The sequence below is a fragment of the Monodelphis domestica genome, chromosome 2, assembly GCF_027887165.1.
Source record: "Monodelphis domestica isolate mMonDom1 chromosome 2, mMonDom1.pri, whole genome shotgun sequence".
NCBI classification, from domain to species: domain Eukaryota; kingdom Metazoa; phylum Chordata; class Mammalia; order Didelphimorphia; family Didelphidae; genus Monodelphis; species Monodelphis domestica.
Genome location: NC_077228.1, coordinates 141,531,299 through 141,551,560, shown reverse-complemented (window position 1 = coordinate 141,551,560; position 20,262 = coordinate 141,531,299). Strand labels below are relative to the sequence as shown.

Genomic DNA, 20,262 nt, shown 5'->3' with positions numbered 1-20,262 from the left:
CTGAATCTGTTTTCTTATCTGCAATGTGAGGACAATACCTGGTATACTCACCTTGAAGAATAGTTGTAAGGCTAAAATGAGATAGAACATGTAAAAAGGGCTTTGCAGTCCTTACAGTGCAACTCAGAAATGTCAGCTGTCAGCTGTTAATTTACATGTACTCCATTATTCACTTATTTTCTTTGCCAGCAGACACCTATATGTTATATGAGTGATAGTTCTGTGATATGATATGAGTGATCATTCTCCTAGGGGCATTTCTAGTTCCTAGGTTAATAGTCCAGATTCTCCTGCAAGTTTTTTGTTATTGTTCAGTTGTGTCCAACTCTTTGTGACCCTGTGGACTATACTTTCTATGGGGTTTTCTTGGCAAAGATACTGGAGTGGTTTGCTATTTCTTTCTTTGGTGGATTAAGGCAAACAAATTAAATGATTTGCTCAGGGTCACATAGCTGGTTAATGTCTCAGACTGGATTTGAACTCAGGTTTTACTGACTCTAGGTCCAGTGATCTATCAACTGAGACACCCAGCTGCTTAAAAAAAAGTTGTTTGTTTTTGGATCTTTTTCCAGTCATGGCTCCATTTGCATTTTTCTTTTTCAGTAAAGATACTGAAATGGTTTGTCATGTACTTTTCCAGATCATTTTATAGATCAGGAAAGTGAGGCAAACAGGGTTGGTTAAGTGACTTTACTGAGGTCACATATCTATTGAGTGTCTGAGGCTGGATCTGAACCCTTCCCTTCCCTTCCCTTCCGTTCCCTTCCCTTCCCTTCCCTTCCCTTCCCTTCCGTTCCCTTCCCTTCCCTTCCCTTCCCTTCCCTTCCCTTCCCTTCCCTTCCCTTCCCTCTCTCCCTCCCCTACTTCCTTCTTCCCCTCCCTATATCTCCATCCTTCTTTCCTTTCCTCCCTCTTTTATTTTCTTACTTCTTTCCTGAAAATATGACATACAATTGAAATAGCTTATTTTTGAATTATTTAAATAAGTAATTGACAATAAAAATGGGAAATGGAGAATAGAAAATAAAACACTGATTATGATAATTTTATACAGAAGTTAACTCATGTAAATCAATTACAACAACAAGAAGACCAAAAAGAGCCCAGAAAGTACCTTAGTCAGTAAACACTTAATTTCCTTGTCAAATAATGAGAAATGGTGTTAAAAGGCAATACCAATTTAGAATATAAACTCCTTTCTAAAATCATACATAGAAGGGTAATGGATGACTTTGAGCAATATTGTCTCATGAAGCAAAAAGAAACAGTGAAGAGTAAAGTCTATTTAAAGAAATTATGGCAAATGATCTAATTAAGCAAAGTCCCAAGGACACTAAGTATGAACATGGAAGGAGGACAATAAATAGAAGAAAAATAGAAAAGATCTTTAAAGATTATTATAATGAACTGTTTTCATCATCAAAATCAGTGGAGCTACCACACTCAGATTCTAACATCACATTTTCAACAACAAAGATAGAAAAATCAGCTAGATTACATCAACTATAGATAAAGAAGATCCATCTGATGGTGAAACAATTATGAGGTTGTGGAAGGACTGATTCATAGTGCAACTGGAGAGAACATAAAAAATTAGATAAATATACCTACTTTCTCAACTATAGAAGATTTTTGTAAGAGTTACTATAGAAAAATTTGAGGGCATTTTTGGATGGAATAGGAAGTCTTTCATTAATGATTTAAACAGTGGATCACATCTTTACCATTCTGCAATTGACTGAAAGATACAAGATGTAATCATGCTTATTGTTTATTGACCATGAAAAAAAAAACATTTGAGAGAGCAAAATTCTACCTGAAGGACTCTCTTCAAACAAGATGTCTCTTATTTTTGCATCAAAATTACTCTCTATGGAAGGGGCAGACCTAAGATAGCAGTATAGTAGCAGGAGCCTTCTGAATCTCCTTCCACCCAAACATTACTCTCAAAAGGGCAGAAATAAAAATCGGATGAATAAAGGGGCTCTCCCACTGGATGCAGCCTTAAAAGATAGGCAGCATTTGGGGATTCCCATGCTATAAGGGGGCAAAACTGTGCACATCAAAGTACAAGTTGATCACCCTTCTCCACACCACTTACCATGCCAGAGTCAGAGTGAGGGCTGGGGCAATCTTTAAATTCTCAGGGACTGGCTGAGGGCACCACAGACTTACCCTTGAGGGTGGTGCAAGGCCTTGGCAGTGAGACTTGAGACCCGAGGCTGAGGAGCATGGACCCTGGACAATAGAGTGTGGAGCTTGGGGAGAAGTGAGGCTGACCATAGCCAAGGCAGCCGGGGCTTGAAAGATAGTCTCAGGGCAAACCACTTTAAAGTATGTTACACAAAGAACATCACAGATTTACCTGTCCTCATTCAGGCTTCTGACTGGAAAGGATAGATACTACCAAATCAAAGCCCTGCAAGACAGAAGCTAAGAAAACAAACAACATGCAGGAACCCCAATCCACTAGTGGTAGAAGAAATAAGCAACAGCAATAAAAGCTCTTGACTCTGGGTAATTTCCATAGAGAAAAAATCAAAATACAGAAGCAGTAGCAGAGAGGGAAAAGCAACCAAACATGTCCAAACTTTCAAAAAAAAAAAAAGGAAATTGGTCACAAGCTCTTGAGGAACTCAAAAAGGAGTTCAAGGACCAAAAAAGAAAGATAGAAGAAAAATGGGAAGAAAAGTGGGGAAAAGAAATGAAAGTAACCCAAAAAGAAAATAAACACTTAAAATACAAGATTACCCATATGGAAAAAAGTGGCACAGAAATCAAATGAAGTAATAAGCAAATCGGAACCCAGAATTCACCTGCTCAAATCCATGAAAAGCAATATAGACCAAACTGAAAAAAATAAAAACAAAAATAAAAAGCTGAAAACTACTCTTTAAAGACTAGGATTGAGCAAGTAGAAGCTAATGATTTCATGAGACAGCAAGAATTAATAAAACAAAATCAAAAGAATGAAAAAAAGAAGGAAACATGGAATATCTCATTAAAAAGACAACTGACATGGAAAACAGATCCAGGAGAGACCATTTGAGAATTATTGGTCTACCAGAAAGCCTAGAACCAAATAAAAGCCTTGACACCATATTAAAAGAAATTATCCAAGAAAACTGTCCTAATATTCTTGAATCAGAGGGCAAAGTAGACATTGAAAGAATCCATAGATCACTCCCTACATTAAATCCCCAAAAGACAACCCCTTGGAATGTTATAGCCAAATTCAAGATCTTCCAGGTCAAGGAGAAAATATTGCAAGCAACCAGAAAGAGACAATTCAAATATCAAGGAGCCCCAGTCAGGATTACACAGGATCTGGCAGTCTCCACATTAAAGGATCACAAGGCTTGGAATATGGTATCCAGGAAGGCAAGATAATTGGGTCTACAACCAAGAATCATCTACCCATTAAAACTGACTATATATTTTTAGGCAAAAGTATAGGCATTTAACAAAATAGAAGATTTACAAGCATTCCTAAAGAAAAGAGCAGAACTAAATGGGAAATGTGATATCCAAATACAAAATTCAAGAGAACCATAAAAAAGTAAAAAAGAAAGAGGGAAAAAAATTTTAAGGGCTTCATTAAGGTCAAATTGATTATATGCCTATACAGAAAAATTGTATCTGTAACTCTTAAAAATTGTTTTTATTATCATAGTAGATAAAAGTATTATTAATAAGAGGTTATGGTATTAAGTTGTTTAAGATGATATGTTAAAAAATTGGTGGGGGGGGGGAAAGAGGCTGTTACTAAGAGAAACTTGAAGGAAGAAGAAAAATAGGATAAATTATACCATATAAAGAGGTGCATGGGGGAAAAGGGAGGGGGAAAGAACATTATTATAAGAAGGGAAGAGAGTGGTAATGGGTAATGCTTAAACATTACTCTCAGTGGAGTCAGTTTTGAGAGGGAAGAACAGCTGCATCTATTGAGGTATAGAATTCTATCTTATCCTACAGGGAAGCTGAGAGAGAATAATGAAGTGGGGGGAGTGAGGAAGAGTATTAAAAGGGAGGGGAAAGGTTGGCGGGAAGATTAAAAGACTTTATTTTTTTTTCCATTTGAATCAGTTTATTTAGTCAATTTAGAACATTATTCCTTGGTTACAATAATCACCTTATTTCCCTCCTTCCCCTCCACCCACCTATCCCACAGCCAACACACAATTTCATTGGGTATTACACGTGTCCTTGATCAGGACCCATTTCCATGTTGTTTACACTAGGATGTTCATTTAGAGTCTACATCCCTGACCATATCCCTTTGACCCATGTATTCAAGCAGTTGTTTTTCTTCCGTGTTTTTACTCCCACAGTGTTTCCTCTGGATGTGGATAGTGGTTTTTCTTGTACATTCCTCCAAATTGTTTAGGGCCATTGCATTGCCACTAATGGAGAAGTCCATTACATTCAATTGTACCACAGTGTATCAGTTTCTGTGTACAATGTTTGCTTGGTTCTGCTCCTCTCACTCTGCATCAGTTCCTGGAGGTTGTTCCAGTCCCCATGGAATTCCTCCACTTTATTATTCCTTTGAGCACAATAGTATTCCATCACTAACATATACCACAATTTATTCAGCCATTCCCCAATTGAAGGGCATCTCCCCTCATTTTCCAATTTTTTGCCACCACAAAGAATGCAGCTATGAATATTCTTGTATATGTTTTTTTCCTTATTATCTCTTTGAGGTACAAATGCAGCAATAATATGGCTGGATCAAAGGGCAGACAGTCTTTTATCACCCTTTGGGCATAGTACCAAATTGCCCTCCAGAATGATTGGATCAATTCACAACTCCACTAGCAATGCATTAATGTCCCAACTTTGCCACATCCCCTCCAACATTCATTACTTTCCTTTGCTGTCATGTTAGCCAATTTGCTAGGTGTGAGGTGATACCTCAGAGTTGTTTTGATTTGCATCTCTCTGATTATAAGAGAATTAGAGCACTTTTTCATTTGCTTAGTAATAGTTTTGATTTCTTTAACTGAAAATTGCCTATTCATGTCCCTTGCCCATTTTTCAATTGGAGAATGGCTTGATTTTTTGTACAACTGGTCTAGTTCTTTATAAATTTGAGTAATTAGACCTTTGTTAGATGTTTTTGTAATGAAGATTGTTTCCCAATTTATTACTTCCCTTCTAATTTTGGATGCATTAGTTTTGTTTGTACAAACCCTTTTTAATTTGATGTAATCAAAATTATTGATTTTACATTTTGTGATTTTTTCTAGCTCTTGCTTGGTTTTAAAGTCTTTCCTTTCCCAAAGATCTGACAAGTATACTATTCTGTGTTCCCCTAATTTGCTTATAGTTTCCTTCTTTATATTCAGGTCATTCACACATTCTGAGTTTATTTTGGTGTAGGGTGTGAGATGTTGATCCAAACCTAATCTCTCCCATACTGTCTTCCAATTTTCCCATCAGTTTTTATCAAAAAGTGGGTTTCGTTCCAAAAACTGGGATCTTTGGGTTTATCATAGACTGTTCTGCTGAAGTCATTTACCCCAAGTCTATGCCACTGATCCTCCTTTCTGTCTCTTAGCCAGTACCAAATTGTTTTGATAACCACTGCTTTATAGTATAGTTTGAGATCTGGGACTGCAAGTCCTCCTTCATTTGCATTTTTTCATGATTTCCCTGGATATCCTTGATCTTTTGTTCTTCCAAATGAAGTTTGTTATGTTTTTTTCTAATTCCATAAAGAAGTTTTTTGGTAGTTCAATGGGTATGGCACTAAATAAGTAAATTAATTTGGGTAGGATTGTCATTTTTATTATGTTAGCTCATCCCATCCATGAGCAATCAATGTTTTTCCAATTGTTTAGATCTAGTTTTTATTGTGTGGAAAGTGTTTTGTAGTTGTGTTCATATAGTTCCTGTGTTTGTCTTGGCAGATAGATTCCTAAGTATTTTATATTGTCTAGGGTGATTTTAAATGGAATTTCTCTTTCTAATTCTTGCTGCTGAGATGGATTGGAGATATATAGAAATGCTGATGACTTTGTGGGTTTATTTTGTATCTTGCAATTTTGCTAAAGTTGTTGATTATTTCGACTAGCTTTTTGGTTGATTCTCTAGGATTCTTTAAGTAGACCATCATATCATCTGCAAAGAGTGATAGCTTGGTCTCCTTATTGCCAATTTTAATACATTCAATTTCTTTTTCTTCTCTAATTGCTACTGCTAGTGTTTCTAGTACAATGTTTAATAATAGAGGTGATAATGGACATCCTTGTATTACTCCTGATCTTATTGGGAAGGCTAGTTTATTCCCATTGCAGATGATATTAGCTGATGGTTTTAGATATATACTGTTTATTATTTTTAGGAAAGACCCATCTATTCCTATACTTTCTAGTGTTTTCAATAGGAATGAGTGTTGTATTTTGTCAAAGGCTTTTTCTGCATCTATTGAGATAGTCATGTGATTTTGCTTGTTGATATGGTCAACTATGTGAATGGCTTTCCTAATATTGAACCATCCTTGCATTCCTGGTATAAATCCCGCCTGATCATAATAAATAACCCTCATGATCACTTGCTGGTGACTTTTTGCTAGTATTCTATTTAAGATTTTTGCATCTATGGACATTAAGGAGATTGGTCTGTAATTTCTCTGTTTTTTGATCTACCTGGCTTTGGAATCAGTACCATATTTGTGTCATAAAAGGAATTTAGTAGTACTCTTTCTTTGCTTATTCTGTCAAATAGTTTGTATAGTATTGGGATTAGTTTTTCTTTGAATATTTTATAGAATTCACTTGTGAATCCATCAGGCCCTGGGGATTTTTTCTTAGGGAGTTCTTTGATGGCTTGTTCAATTTCCTTTTCTGATATGGGGTTATTTAAGTATTCTATTTCTTCTTCTGTTAATCTAGGCAACTTATATTTTTATAAATATTCATCCATATCACCTAGATTGCCATATTTATTGCCATATAATTGGGTAAAATAGTTTTTAATGATTGCCTTGATTTCCTCTTCATTAGAGGTGAGGTCTCCCTTTTCATTTTGGATGCTGTCCATTTGGTTTTCTTCTTTCCTTTTTTTAATTAGGTTGACCAATACTTTGTCTATTTTATTTTTTTTTTCAAAGTACCAGCTTTTAGTCTTGTTTATCAATTCAATAGTTCTTTTACTTTCAATTTTATTAATTTCTCCTTTAATTTTTAGGATCTCTAATTTAGTTTTCATCTGGGGATTTTTAATTTGTTCACTTCCTAGTTTTTCAATTTGCATGCCCAATTCTTTTACTTTTGTCCTCTGTAATTTGTTAATATATGAACTCAAGGATATGAATTTCCCCCTTAGTACTGATTTGACTGCATCCTATAGATTTTGAAAGGATGTTTCATCATTGTCATTTCCTTCAATGGAATTATTAATTGTTTCTATGATTTGTTCTTTAACTGATTTTGGAGAATCATACTATTTAATTTCCAATTAATTTTTGATTTGCTTCTCCATTTATCCTTACTAATTATTATTATTATTTTGCATTTTGATCTGAAAAGGTTGCATTTATTATTTCTGCTTTTTTGTACTTGTTTGTTATGTTTTTATGCCTTGGTACATGGTCAATCTTTGTGAATGTACCATGTGCTGCTGAAAAGAAGGTGTATTCCTTTTTGTCCCTATTTATTTTTCTCCATATATCTATTAACTTTAATTTTTCTAAGATTTCATTCACATCTCTTACCTCTTTCTTTTTTTAAATAATATTTTATTTGATCATTTCCAAGCATTATTTATTAAAGACAAAGATCATTTTCTTTTCCTCCTCCCCACCCCCCATAGCTGATGCGTGATTCCACTGGGTATCACATGTATTTTTGATTCGAACCCATTGCCATGTTGTTAGTATTTGCATTAGAGTGTTCGTTTAGAGTCTCTCCTCTGTCATGTCCCCTCAACCGCTGCAGTCAGACAGTTGCTTTTCCTCGATGTTTCTACTCCCACAGTTTGTCCTCTGCTTATGGATAGTGTTTTTTCTCCTAGATCACTGCAGATTGTTCAGGGACATTACACCACCACTAATGGAGAAGTCCATTACGTTTGATTATACCACAGTGTATTAGTCTCTGTGTACAATGTTCTCCTGGTTCTGCTCCTCTTGCTCTGCATCACTTCCTGGAGGTCGTTCCAGTCTCCATGGAATTCCTCCACTTTATTATTCCTTTTTGCACAATAGTATTCCATCACCAACATATACCACAATTTGTTCAGCCATTCCCCAATTGATGGGCATCCCTATGTTTTCCAATTTTTTGCCACCACAAAGAGCACAGCTATGAATATTCTTGTACAAGTCTTTTTCCCCATTATCTCTTTGGGGTACAAACCCAGCAGTGCTATGGCTGGATCAAAGGGTAGACATTCTTTTATCGCCCTTTGGGCATAGTTCCAAATTGCCCTCCAAAATGGTTGGATCAGTTCACAACTCGACCAGCAATGAATTAATGTCCCTACTTTGCCACATCCCCTCCAGCATTCATTACTTTCCTTTGCTATCATGTTAGCCAATCTGCTAGGTGTGAAGTGATACCTCAGAGTTGTTTTGATTTGCATCTCTCTGATTATAAGAGATTGAGAACACTTTTTCATGTGCTTATTAATAGTTTTGATTTCTTTATCTGAAAACTGCCTATCCATGTCCCTTGCCCATTTATCAATTGGAGAATGGCTTGATTTTTTGTACAATTGATTTAGCTCTTTATAAATTTGAGTAATTAAACCTTTGTCAGAGGTTTCTATGAAGATTTTCCCCCAATTTGTTGTTTCCCTTCTGATTTTAGTTACATTGGTTTTGTTTGTAGAAAAGCTTTTTAATTCGATGTAGTCGAAATTATTTATTTTACATTTTGTGATTCTTTCTATGTCTTGCTTGGTTTTAAAGTCTTTCCCCTCCCAAAGGTCTGACATGTATACTATAATGTGTTTACCCAATTTACTTATGGTTTCCTTCTTTATGTTTAAGTCATTCACCCATTTTGAATTTATCTTGGTGTAGGGTGTGAGGTGTTGATCAATTCCTAATCTCTCCCACACTGTCTTCCAATTTCCCCAGCAGTTTTTATCGAATAGTGGATTTTTGTCCCCAAAGCTGGGATCTTTGGGTTTATCGTATACTATCTTGCTGAGGTCGCTTGCCCCCAGTCTATTCCACTGATCCTCCTTTCTGTCTCTTAGCCAGTACCAAATTGTTTTGATGACTGCTGCTTTGTAATATAGTTTGAGGTCTGGGACTGCAAGGCCCCCATCATTTGTGTTTTTTTTTTCATTATTTCCCTGGATATCCTTGATCCTTTGTTATTCCAAATGAACTTTGTTATGGTTTTTTCTAAATCAGTAAAGAAATTTTTTAGGAGTTCCATGGGTATGGCACTAAATAGATAAATAAGTTTGGGTAGGATGTTCATTTTTATTATATTGGCTCGTCCTATCCATGAGCAGTTAATGTTTGTCTAATTGCTCAAGTCTAGTTTTAGTTGTGTGCAGAGTGTTTTGTAGTTGTGTTCATATAGTTCCTGTGTTTGTCTCGGGAGGTAGATTCCTAGGTATTTTATTTTGTCTAAGGTGATTTTGAATGGGATTTCTCTTTCTAATTTTTGCTGCTGAGCTGTGTTGGAGATATATAGAAATGCTGATGACTTATGCGGGTTTATTTTGTATCCTGCAACTTTGCTAAAGTTGTTGATTGTTTCAATTAGCTTTTTGGTTGAATCTCTTAGGATTCTTTAAGTAGACCATTCATGTCATCTGCAAAGAGCGATAACTTGGTCTCCTCCTTGCCTATTTTGATGCCTTCAATTTCTTTTTCTTCTCTAATTGCTACTGCTAGTGTTTCTAGTACAATGTCAAATAGTAGAGGTGATAATGGGCATCCTTATTTCACTCCTGATCTTATTGGGAATGCATCTAGTTTATCCCCATTGCAGATGATATTAGCTGATGGTTTTAGATATATACTGTTTATTATTTTGAGGAACAACCCTTCTATTCCTATGCTTTCTAGTGTTTTTAATAGGAATGGATGTTGTATTTTATGAAAGGCTTTTTCTGCGTCTATTGAGATAATCATGTGGTTCTTGTTGGTTTGCTTATTGATGTGGTCAATTATGTGGGTGGTTTTCCTAATATTGAACCAGGCCTGCATCCCTGGTATAAATCCTACTTGATCATGGTGGATGACCCTTCTGATCACTTGCTGGAGTCTTTTTGCTAGTATCCTGTTTAAGATTTTTGCATCTATATTCATTAGGGAGATTGGTCTATAATTTTCTTTCTCTGTTTTTGACCTGCCTGGTTTTGGAATCAGTACCATGTTTGTGTCATAAAAGGAGTTGGTAGAACTCCCTCTTTTCTTATTATGTCAAATAGTTTGTATAGTATTGGGATTAACTATTCTCTGAATGTTTGATAGAATTCACTGGTGAATCCATCAGGCCCTGGGGATTTTTTCTTAGGGAGTTCTTTGATGGTCTCTTGGATTTCATTTTCTGATATGGGATTATTTAAGAATTCTATTTCTTCTTCTGTTAGTCTAGGCAGTTTGTATTTTTGTATATATTCATCCATATCATCTAAATTGGTGTATTTATTGCCATATAATTGGGCAAAGTAATTTTTAATGATTGCCTTAATTTCCTCTTCATCAGAGGTGATGTCCCCCTTTTCATCTTTGATGCTGTTAATTTGCTTTTCTTCTTTCCTTTTTTAAATTAGATTGACCAGTACTTTGTCTATTTTGTTTGTTTTTTCAAAGTACCAGCTTCTTGTCTTATTTATTAAATCAATAGTTCTATAACTTTCAATTTTATTAATTTCTCCCTTAATTTTTAGGATTTCTAGTTTGGTTTTCTGCTGGGGGTTTTTAATTTGATTGCTTTTAATTTTTTAAATTTGCATTTCCAATTGATTTATCTCTGCTCTCCCTAGTTTGTTAATATATGCAATCAGGGATATGAATTTACCTCTGATTACTGCTTTGGCTGAATCCCAAAAGGTTTGAAAGGATGTCTCGCCATTGTCATTTTCCTCGATGAAATTATTAATTGTTTCTATGATTTCTTCTCTAACTAAACGATTTTGGAGTATCATATTGTTTAATTTCCAATTAGTTTTTGATTTGGTTTTCCATGTACCATTACTGATCGTTATTTTTATTGCCTTGTGATCTGAAAAGGCTGCATTTATTATTTCTGCTTTTCTGCATTTGTATGCCATGTTTCTGTGACCTAGTGTATGGTCAATCTTTGTGAATGTGCCATGTGGTGCTGAGAAGAAGGTGTATTCCTTTTTGTCCCTATTTATTTTTCTCCATATATCTATTAACTTTAATTTTTCTAAGATTTCATTCACATCTCTTACCTCTTTCTTATTTTTTGATTTGATTATCTAAATTTGATAATGGTTTGTTCAAGTCTCCCACTAATATGGTTTTACTGTCTATTTCTTCCTCTAATTCTCCTAGTTTCTCCATTAGAAATTTGGGTGCTATACTATTTCGTGCATACATGTTGATTAGTTATATTTCCTCATTATCTAAAGTCCCTTTTAACAGAATGTAATTACCTTCCCTATCCCTTTTGATCAGGTCTATTTTTGCTTTGGCTTTATCAGATATCATGATTGCAACTCCTGCCTTCTTTCTGTCAGTTGAGGCCCAGAAGGTCTTACTCCATCCTTTAATTCTGACCTTTTGGGTGTCTACCCGCCTCATGTGTGTTTCTTGGAGACAACATATAGTAGGGTTTTGGATTCTAATCCATTCTGCTATTCGTCTACGTTTTATGGGTGAGTTCATGCCATTCACATTCAAAGTTATGATTGTGACTTGTGGACTCCCTGGCATTTTGATATCCTTCCCTAATTCTAACCTTTCTTCTTCAGCTCTAGCTTTTAGTCCAGTGATTTACTTTGAATCAGTCCCCCTTGTCCCCTCCCTTGATATGTTTCTTTCTTGTCCCTCCCTTTTTGTTCCCTCCCCCTCCCCCCTCTTCTTCCCTCTCTTTTTTTGTGTTCCCTCCCCCTGACCCCCTCAGTTTTCCCTTCTCCCTTCCCTTGTTGGATAAGATAGAATTCACGATTCCAATGGATCTGGATGTTCTTCCTCTCAGAGTTGATTTCCCTGAGAGTAAGGTTTAAGTAAAAACTCTCTTCCTCTCCTTCTTATAGGAGTTTTCTTCCCCTCCCCTTCCCGTGTGAATCTTTGTGTGAGAAAGATTATTCTATTTGGTCTTTCTTTTCCCCCTATTTACACATTACATTTTCCCCACATGTTAGTATACATAGATTGACATAAATGTAGTCCTTATAAAAGAGAGTTTGGGTAAAAGAAAAAGATAATATTTTTCTCCTTTTCCCTTTCTTTCATATTTACCTTTTCAGGTATTCCATGCTCATTGTTTTTCGATATCGAACTTTCCACAGAGCTCTGGTCTTTTCTTTGCAAAAACTTGGAAATCTTCTATTTTGTTGAATGCCCATACTTTCCCTTGGAAGTATATAGTCAGTTTTGATGGGTAGCTGATTCTTGGTTGAAGGCCCAGCTCTCTTACCTTTCTGAAAATCATGTTCCATGCCTTACGGTCATTCAGAGTGGAACTTGCAAGGTCTTGTGTGACCTTGATTGGCATTCCTTTATATCTAAATTGTCTTTTTCTGGCTTCTTGTAAGATTTTTTCTTTTGCTTGAAAGCTTTGGAATTTGGCAATTACATTCCTGGGAGTTGTCTTTTGGGGATTTAGTGTAGAGGGTGTTCTGTGAGCTCTTTCAGTGGCTGTATTGCCCCCTTGTTCTAGAATCTCTAGGCAATTTTCTTTGATTATCTCTTGTATTACGATGTCAAGTTTGCTGTTTAATTCTGGCTTTTCTGGTAGTCCAATTATTTTTAAGTTGTCTCTTCTCCCTCTATTTTCCAAGTCTGTGACCTTGTTGGTGAGATATTTTATGTTCTCTTCTAATTTCTTGGTCTTTTGGCTTTGCTTTATTAATTCTTGCTTGTTTTCTTCCAGTTGGATGATTCTGACTTTTAAAGCCTGGTTTTCCTTTTCAATTTGGTCAAACTGGTTTTGTAGATGTGTGAATTTCTTTTGCATTATTTCCCACTTTTCCTCCCAGAAGGCTTCCATCTTTTTGATCAGTTCCGATTCAAATTCTTCATGGGTTTGTGGAGAGTTTCCATTTCCTTTGGAAGGTTTTGGAGCATTTGCTTGTGTTTCCTCTTCTATCTGCTCTGTATTTTGTATTTTTGCTCCATAAAATGTGTCCAAAATCACCCCCTTCTTCTTGTTTTTCTTGGAGTGTTGCGGCTTTTCTGTGCTGTTTGCCATCTCTATCTGAGTGGGGAGGTGTAGGTTTTCTTATCTCTGTCTGGTGTTCAGAGGCTTTAGCCCCAGGCAAATTGTCCGTTCTTGAGTGTTACTGCTCTCAGTTCCCTCCCGATGCTTCTTCGTTGCCTTATTCCCAAGCTCTGAGACTGGCTTTGCACTGTCCCCTTTGTGGGCCAGAGAGGCCTGCCCTGAGAGGGGAGGGGCCAAGGCTCTGAGGGCTCCTGATAGGACTAACTTCAGTTGGGTTGGATTGAGTGTGTCTTAAAGCAGGGACCTTCCCTGAGACTCAGACGGAAGGATTTAGCCAGGGGGCTACAGGCTCCCCTCTGTCTCTCTCTGTTTCCTGGCTGTCTGGGTGCCCCCGTGACTGGTTCAGGTTATTTTCAGGATGTGGCCTTCTGAATAGCCGGCCCTGAGGGTTACTGTTGTCTCAGAAGACCCTTCACTCTGAGGTGGAAGGGGCCATGGCTTCCCGGAGCTCTGAGGGCTCCTGATAGGATTAATTTCCCTTGGGTTGGATTGAGTATGTCTTAAAGCAGGGACCTTCCCTGAGACTCGGATGGAAGGAACCAGCCAGGGGGCTACAGGCTCCCCTCTGTCTCTCTCTGTTTCCCTGCTGTCTGGGTGCCCCCGTGACTGGCTCAGGTTGTTTTCAGGGTGCGGCCTTCAGAATAGCTGGCCTTGAGGTCCTTTTGCTGGCTCTTAGGTTCCCACTGCTGCCTCGGACTCAGCACTCTGGGTTGGGGGGGATGGGTCCTGGGACCTTCCTTCTGCCTATCTCTTAGATCCAAGTGATCTTGGGTTCTGGCTTTTGGGGGGCCATAACTTTTGATACAGGTCCAGGTCCAGGAGGAGGGTTCCCTGGATCTATCCTGTTGTTTGTTTTGAATTTCGGTGTCCTAGGACCATACAGTTTGAGATGGTAAGGAAGGGGTTTCCGGAGATCTGAACTTTAGCTCTCTCTAAGCTGCCATCTTGACCAGAACTGTCTCTTACCTCTTTCTTATTTATTTTTTGTTTGATTTATCTTGATCTGATAGAGGAAGTTTGAGGTCTCCCACTGTTTTTTTTTTTTAATTTATTTTTCTATCTCTTTTATCCTTGAGCTCCACTAGATTCTCCTTTAAAAATCTGGATGCTATGCCATTTGGTGCATACATGTTGAGTACTCATATTTCCTCATTGTCTATACTGACTTTTATCAGGCTGTAATTACCTTCCCTATCTCTTTTAATCAGATCTATTTAACTTTGTCTTTGCCAGATATCATGATTGCTACTGCTGCCTTCTTTTTTTTTTCATTTAAAGCCCAATAGATTTTGTTTCAGTTTTTCACTCTTAATCTATGTGTGTCTACCTGCCTCATGTGTGTTTCTTATAAACAACATATGGTAGGATTTGGGTTTTTAATCCACTCTGCTATCTACTTCTTTTTTATGGGTGAATTAATCCCATTTACATTCAAAATTATGATTACTACCTGTGTATTCCCCAACATTTTGATTTTCTCTCATTGTCCTGCCCTTTCCTCTTTCACTACTTCCTTCTACACCAGTGTTCTATTTTTAATCAGTTCCCCTAATCCCCACCCTTATTTTACTTTCTTTTCTCCCCCCTCCCTTCTTATTCCTCTCTTATTTTTCTTTTGGGGTCTTTTAAAGCTACCCCACACATTCTCACTCCGTAGTATTACTTACCTCCCTACCCTCCCTTTCCACCCTCTCCCTTTTTATTTCCCTTTTATTTTTTAGAGTCTATTAAATTACCTTCCCTCTCTCTATTCCTTCCCCCCTTTTTAACTCCCCTCCCTATCCCCCCCCTTAGTTTTCCCCTCTCAACTTTGTAAAAATGGAGATTTGAACTCAGGACTTCAATTCCCAGAAGTCCTTGCTCTAATTCTCAAGATGCCCTCTAATCTCACCTGAATTCCCACCTGTGCTGAGAACAAAAATTGTTTTTAAACTGACTCCACCTTCTGCTAGCTCTCTTCCTGCTTCTGCTTCCAAAGAGTCTGTCTCTCTTGACTTCCGCGTCTGGGCACATGCAGCTCTACCAGGAAGGAAGTAGAGTGAGTGATTGTGAATGAGCTCTCTGGGCCTAGACACGTGCTTTCTTATTTTGTATTTTCTTTAACTCTTAATCTTTAATAAACCTCATAAAATGTAATACTTTTGGCATAAAAACTAATTTTAACTGCTGCAACTTCCCTATACGGTAAGATAGAATTAGATTCCCCAATGGATCTAGATGCTCTTCTCTCTCGGAATTGATTCCACTGAGAGTAAGGTTTGAATATTACCTTTTAGCACTCCCTTCCTCTCCTTCTTATAGTGGTATTCTTCCCCCCGCCCCCGCCATGTGCCTTTTTGTTTAGTATAGATTATCCTTATTTTCTTATTCCTTCAAGTTTTTCTTGGTGCCATCTTCCCTCCCTCACCTCCCCTTTCTTTCTTCTTCTTTTTAATATATGATTTTAAACTACTTAGTACTCCAATCTCTACCTATGGATAATTCTTCTAAGCTACTATAATACTGAATACAATTTTTGACAGTTACAAATAAAATTTTCCATATAGGAATATAAACAATTTGGCCTTATTGAGACCCTTAAAGGAAAAAAAAATAAGACCCCTCTCTTTCTTATTTCCCTTTTCATGTTTCTCTTGGTTTTTGTATTTTGATGTCAAATTTTCTGTTTAGTTCTAGTCTTTTCTTTACAAATATTTGGAAATCTTCTATTTTGTTGAATGCCCATACTTTCCCCTGGAAGTATATAGTAAATTTTGATGGGTATGTGATCCTTGGTTGTAGATCCATTTCTCTTGCCTTTCTGAATATCATATTCCAAGCCTTGTGGTCTTTTAGTGTGGAGGCTGCCAGATCCTGTGTAATCCTGATTGGTGCTCCATGATATCTGAATTTTCTCTTTCTGGCTTCTTGTAATATTTTCTCCTTAGCTTGGAAGCTCTTGAATTTGGCAATGATAATCCTGGGGGGTTGTCTTTTGAGGATTTAGTGTAGCGGGTGATCTGTGGACTCTTTCAATGTCTGTTTTGTCCTCTTGTTGCAGAACCTCAGAGCAGTTTTCTTGGATAATTTTTGTAGTATGATGTCACGGTTTCTGTTTGTTTCCAGGTTTTCAGGTAGGTCTATGATTCTCAACCTGTCTCTCCAAGATCTATTTTCAAGGTCAACCACCCTCTCAATGAGATATTTTGTGTTTCCTTCTTCTTTTTTCCCCAAGGTCACACAGCAAGTTAGTGTCTGTTTATTAAAATCTTTCCCATCTAGTGTTTATTTCTTCTTTCTCATTCTATTATTCAGCTTCTCTGAAAAGAATATCAGGCATGTGGAAGGGGGTTGGGGAATGTGGAAGCTGGGGCTCAACACCCAGGGCACCCTAGTCTTCCATGGCTCAGCCCCTGCCTCTGAGGTTAGGTCAGGGATCAGGAGGGAAGGCTCCTCAGGATAGAAACCACTTTCTCCTGGCTCCAAGTCTGTGTGGAACTGGTGACCAGGGTCCATTAGAAATACTAGAGCCCTCCAATTCAGATTTACTGGAGTTTTCTACCTTCAGGGAAGGCCAGGGGAATAGAATTCCCTGGGACTTATGTGAAGCAATTGAGGGAAAATCCAGGTACGGGCAGAGGAATAACCAGAGGGGATAACTTGCAATGGTGCCAGGGCTGAAAGGCTTAGACCTTCCCCCTACACACACATACACACAGAGACCAGTGACACAGACTCTTAGCCTTGGGGAGGACTGTGGAGCTGGAACAAGGAGTTAAGAGGTAAGGCTAGGAATTTGCCTGTTGACTTTTGGGAACTATGGGAAATTTTTGACTTTGCTAGAATTCCATGTTGAATTACTCCCATACATGGAAAGGACCTTCAAAGTCATCTATTCTATCCAATTTTATAGATGGTCCCTCTTTATAGATATAGTCCCTCTTTGCTACACACAATGCTGTTTCCTTTTTAAAAATCTTGCTGGAGATGAGTGGGCATTACCTTCCTCTTCCTCAACAAATTTCTATAGAAATTGGGCTCAAAATGTGTCCGACTGTAGCCATGAACATAAGTCATCCTTGGGAAGGTTTCTGAAGGATAAAACTGTCTCCTGGCTTCTCTCATCTTTCTTGGACTTCTGGCTGTCTGAGGGCAGCCACAGGTCCAAAGGAGAGGCTATCTTGTTCGTGAGGAGAACCACGAGTGACCAAGGAGGGAGGGAATGAGAGTTGCCATCCTGGGCTTCAATAACCGAGTGTGCTGGGGCTGGAATGTGGCAGGGGAGGGCTGGGTTATGGATGGCTTGGTCTGGAATTCTATCCTGGGGCAGGAGAAGAGATTTGTTCCTGTTGTTAGTGTGTGTCTGTGTCTCTGTGTCAGTCATTTGGTAAATTAGCCTGTATGTCTCTGTGTTGTCCTGCCAATCTCTGTCCCATCTAAAAATGTCTTTGTTTCTGAGTGTACCTAATTGTATGTCTGTCTCTTAGCATCTCTGTGTATCTGTATCAGAGTATCTGTCTCATTTTTCTAGTCTCTCTGAGGCCAATGTTTCGGCTTGGTGTATCTGTATTGCTCTCTCTCATCCAGTGTCTGCCTCTGTATTTGTTTCAGCGTATCCTCTCTTTCTCTGAAAAGAGTCTATGTGTCTATATTTGTCCCTTTGTGTGTATCTATCTCTATCTATCTTTGTGTGTGTGTCTATCTCTATAGGTGTATGTGCCCCCAAGGGCCAGCCTTGGCCTGATGGTCTTAGCCAGGTAGTAAGAGGTCTCTGGGTGGGTGGAGGGCTCCTCGGAAAAGGTGTCCAGCAGGCTCAGACAAGTGCTACTTGCACTTGTGGATGTAGTAACCAGTGACGTAGCCGATGATGATGACCCAGAACAGAATGATTCCACCTACCACCTTTATAGAGATGCCCAGCTTTCCAGTCCATAATTTATTGTAGACCTGCTCACAGCCCAAGCTCTCTGGGGTCGACACATTCATGCTGACCTCATCCTGGCTATTGTTCCATCGGCTGTACTGGACGACACTCTCCTGGGGTTCCATCTTTCCAAGGTGGGAGTGAGTGAGAAAGGGCAGGCCTTAGAGTGGAGCCCAGATCAAGGGCTGTGTTTCTCCGGCTAGATGAAGACGCCAAGAGTGTTCTCGGTCTTAGGAGATGGTGTTGGGTGCGGAAGGGCTGCACGCTCTGTCTATCTGTCTCTTTGTCTGTCTCAGTCTCTCTCACCTGAGACTCTCTCCCTCTCCCCCTGAGCCCTGAGCCCCCAGCTGTGGCTCAAGAGATAGGTCGGAGGAAGATTCCTCTGGGGCATCTCTGGCCTTGGGCAGAGAGTGGCTTGGGGGTTTCTTGGGAGGCCACCAGCTCAGCTCCGCTCTGCTCAGCTCTGCTCGCTGGACTGCTCTGCTTTGTGTTGCCTTCTAATCTGTCATTCTTTTGACTTTGCTTTATTAATTCTTGCTGTCTTGTGAAATCATTGGTTTCTACTTGCCCAATTCTAGTTTTTAATGACTGGTTTTCAGCTACAATCTTTTGATTTTCCTTTTCAGTTTGCTCTATCCTGCTTTACATGTCTTCCAACAGGTCATTTCTGGTTTTCAATTTGCTTATTATTTGATTTCTGGGCTTCAATTTCCAAGTGAGAGATTCTGGCTTTTGAACTGTTATTTTCTTTTTAAGTTATTTCCCACTTCTCTTGCTACATCTCTTCCATTTTTCTCATAATTTCAGATTTAAAAAGTCTTCAAGAATTTGTGACCAATTTCTGTTGTTTTTTTTTTCAAAGGTTTGGGTGTGTTTAATTGTCATCTGCTGTCTCTTCTTTAGTCTGGGTTTTTTCTGTATAAAAATTATCAAGGGTTAAAGTTTTCTTCTTGGGTGTGTGTGTGTTTTTTTTTTTTTGGTATTTGTGGATTTTAGTTCCTGGGAGTTGGTGGCCATTGCCTTGTACCTTCCTGGTCAAATGTATAAGTGAGGAATATGGGTGATCTTTGTATTGGGCTCTGGAGAGGTTTTTGCCCTGAGGATATTTTCACCAGGCCTCAGCAGTGTCCAGCTGCTCTTAGTGGCAGGTCCAGCCCCTGAGGTCTTAGAGATTGCCTGGAAGAGGTCTGGGTGTGGAGTTTGGGCAAAACTCTCTATTGAGCACCAGAGAGGTTTTTGGCCGAGGGCTTTTTTTTGTTCTCTGTGGCATTTTGCTGTGAGCCACCCCCTCTGCACAAGCTCTGCATCCTAGCTCAACATTTCCTCAACCCCCCAGTGTTCCTAGTCTAGTTTCTCTTAGGGGTAAGTCTGTGCTGACCTCAGCCAGTCTCCCTCCTAGAACTTAGAAGTTTGTCCCATGTTTGCTTGGACTCTGGAAAGGTAGGTGAAGTGGGGGAGTGGTGATGAGCTCGCCCCATGGTGGGGGAAATTTTACCCCCTTTTAGCATGGAAATGCCCTAACTTTGCCTACCTTCCATGCTGTGCCCTACCATGGAACTCCTTTGCTCCTTTGACTTTGGGTTTATCATTTTGAGGCACTTTATTTCAACTGGTGGAGAGAGAAGAGCTCTGTTTCTACTCTAGAGCCATCTTGACCTGGAAGTCTTTACTCACTATGTTTGAAAGGTATAACCACAGGAATTATCTCGTTTAATTGTTCTTTGATCAAGAGAATGCACGCTACTTTTTGCAAAGACCAGAATGGGGCAAAAGACCTAAAGGAAATGTCTGGTCATGTGACAAGGGCAAAAGATGACTGGCGGATATCTGGATCTTGTTACACTATCCTTGAAATGGGAGAGAAAACTAGGAAATCCTCCTAGTTTGTTGAGTAGTTGCCCTGTGATGAACTTGTGGGAGTACATGGGCAGAGTCACACAGAATGACAAGGCACAGAAGGGTAGTGATCGTTGG

The 20,262-nt window shown here is 38.6% G+C and overlaps 1 protein-coding gene across 1 annotated transcript; it reads right to left on the bottom strand.

Annotated features, from left to right (window-relative positions):
• Window positions 1-17,307: 17,307 nt before the first annotated feature.
• On the bottom strand, window positions 17,308-18,413 carry LOC130457158 (small integral membrane protein 1-like). Its single transcript, XM_056816055.1, has one exon. It carries the CDS (start codon window positions 18,411-18,413, stop codon window positions 18,189-18,191), a length of 225 nt encoding a protein of 74 aa, XP_056672033.1. The 3' UTR covers window positions 17,308-18,188.
• Window positions 18,414-20,262: the final 1,849 nt, after the last annotated feature.

Bases quoted from the DNA above. Each gene is read 5' to 3' on its own strand.
- LOC130457158 (XM_056816055.1), bottom strand. From the start codon at position 18,413: ATGGAACCCCAGGAGAGTGTCGTCCAGTACAGCCGATGGAACAATAGC.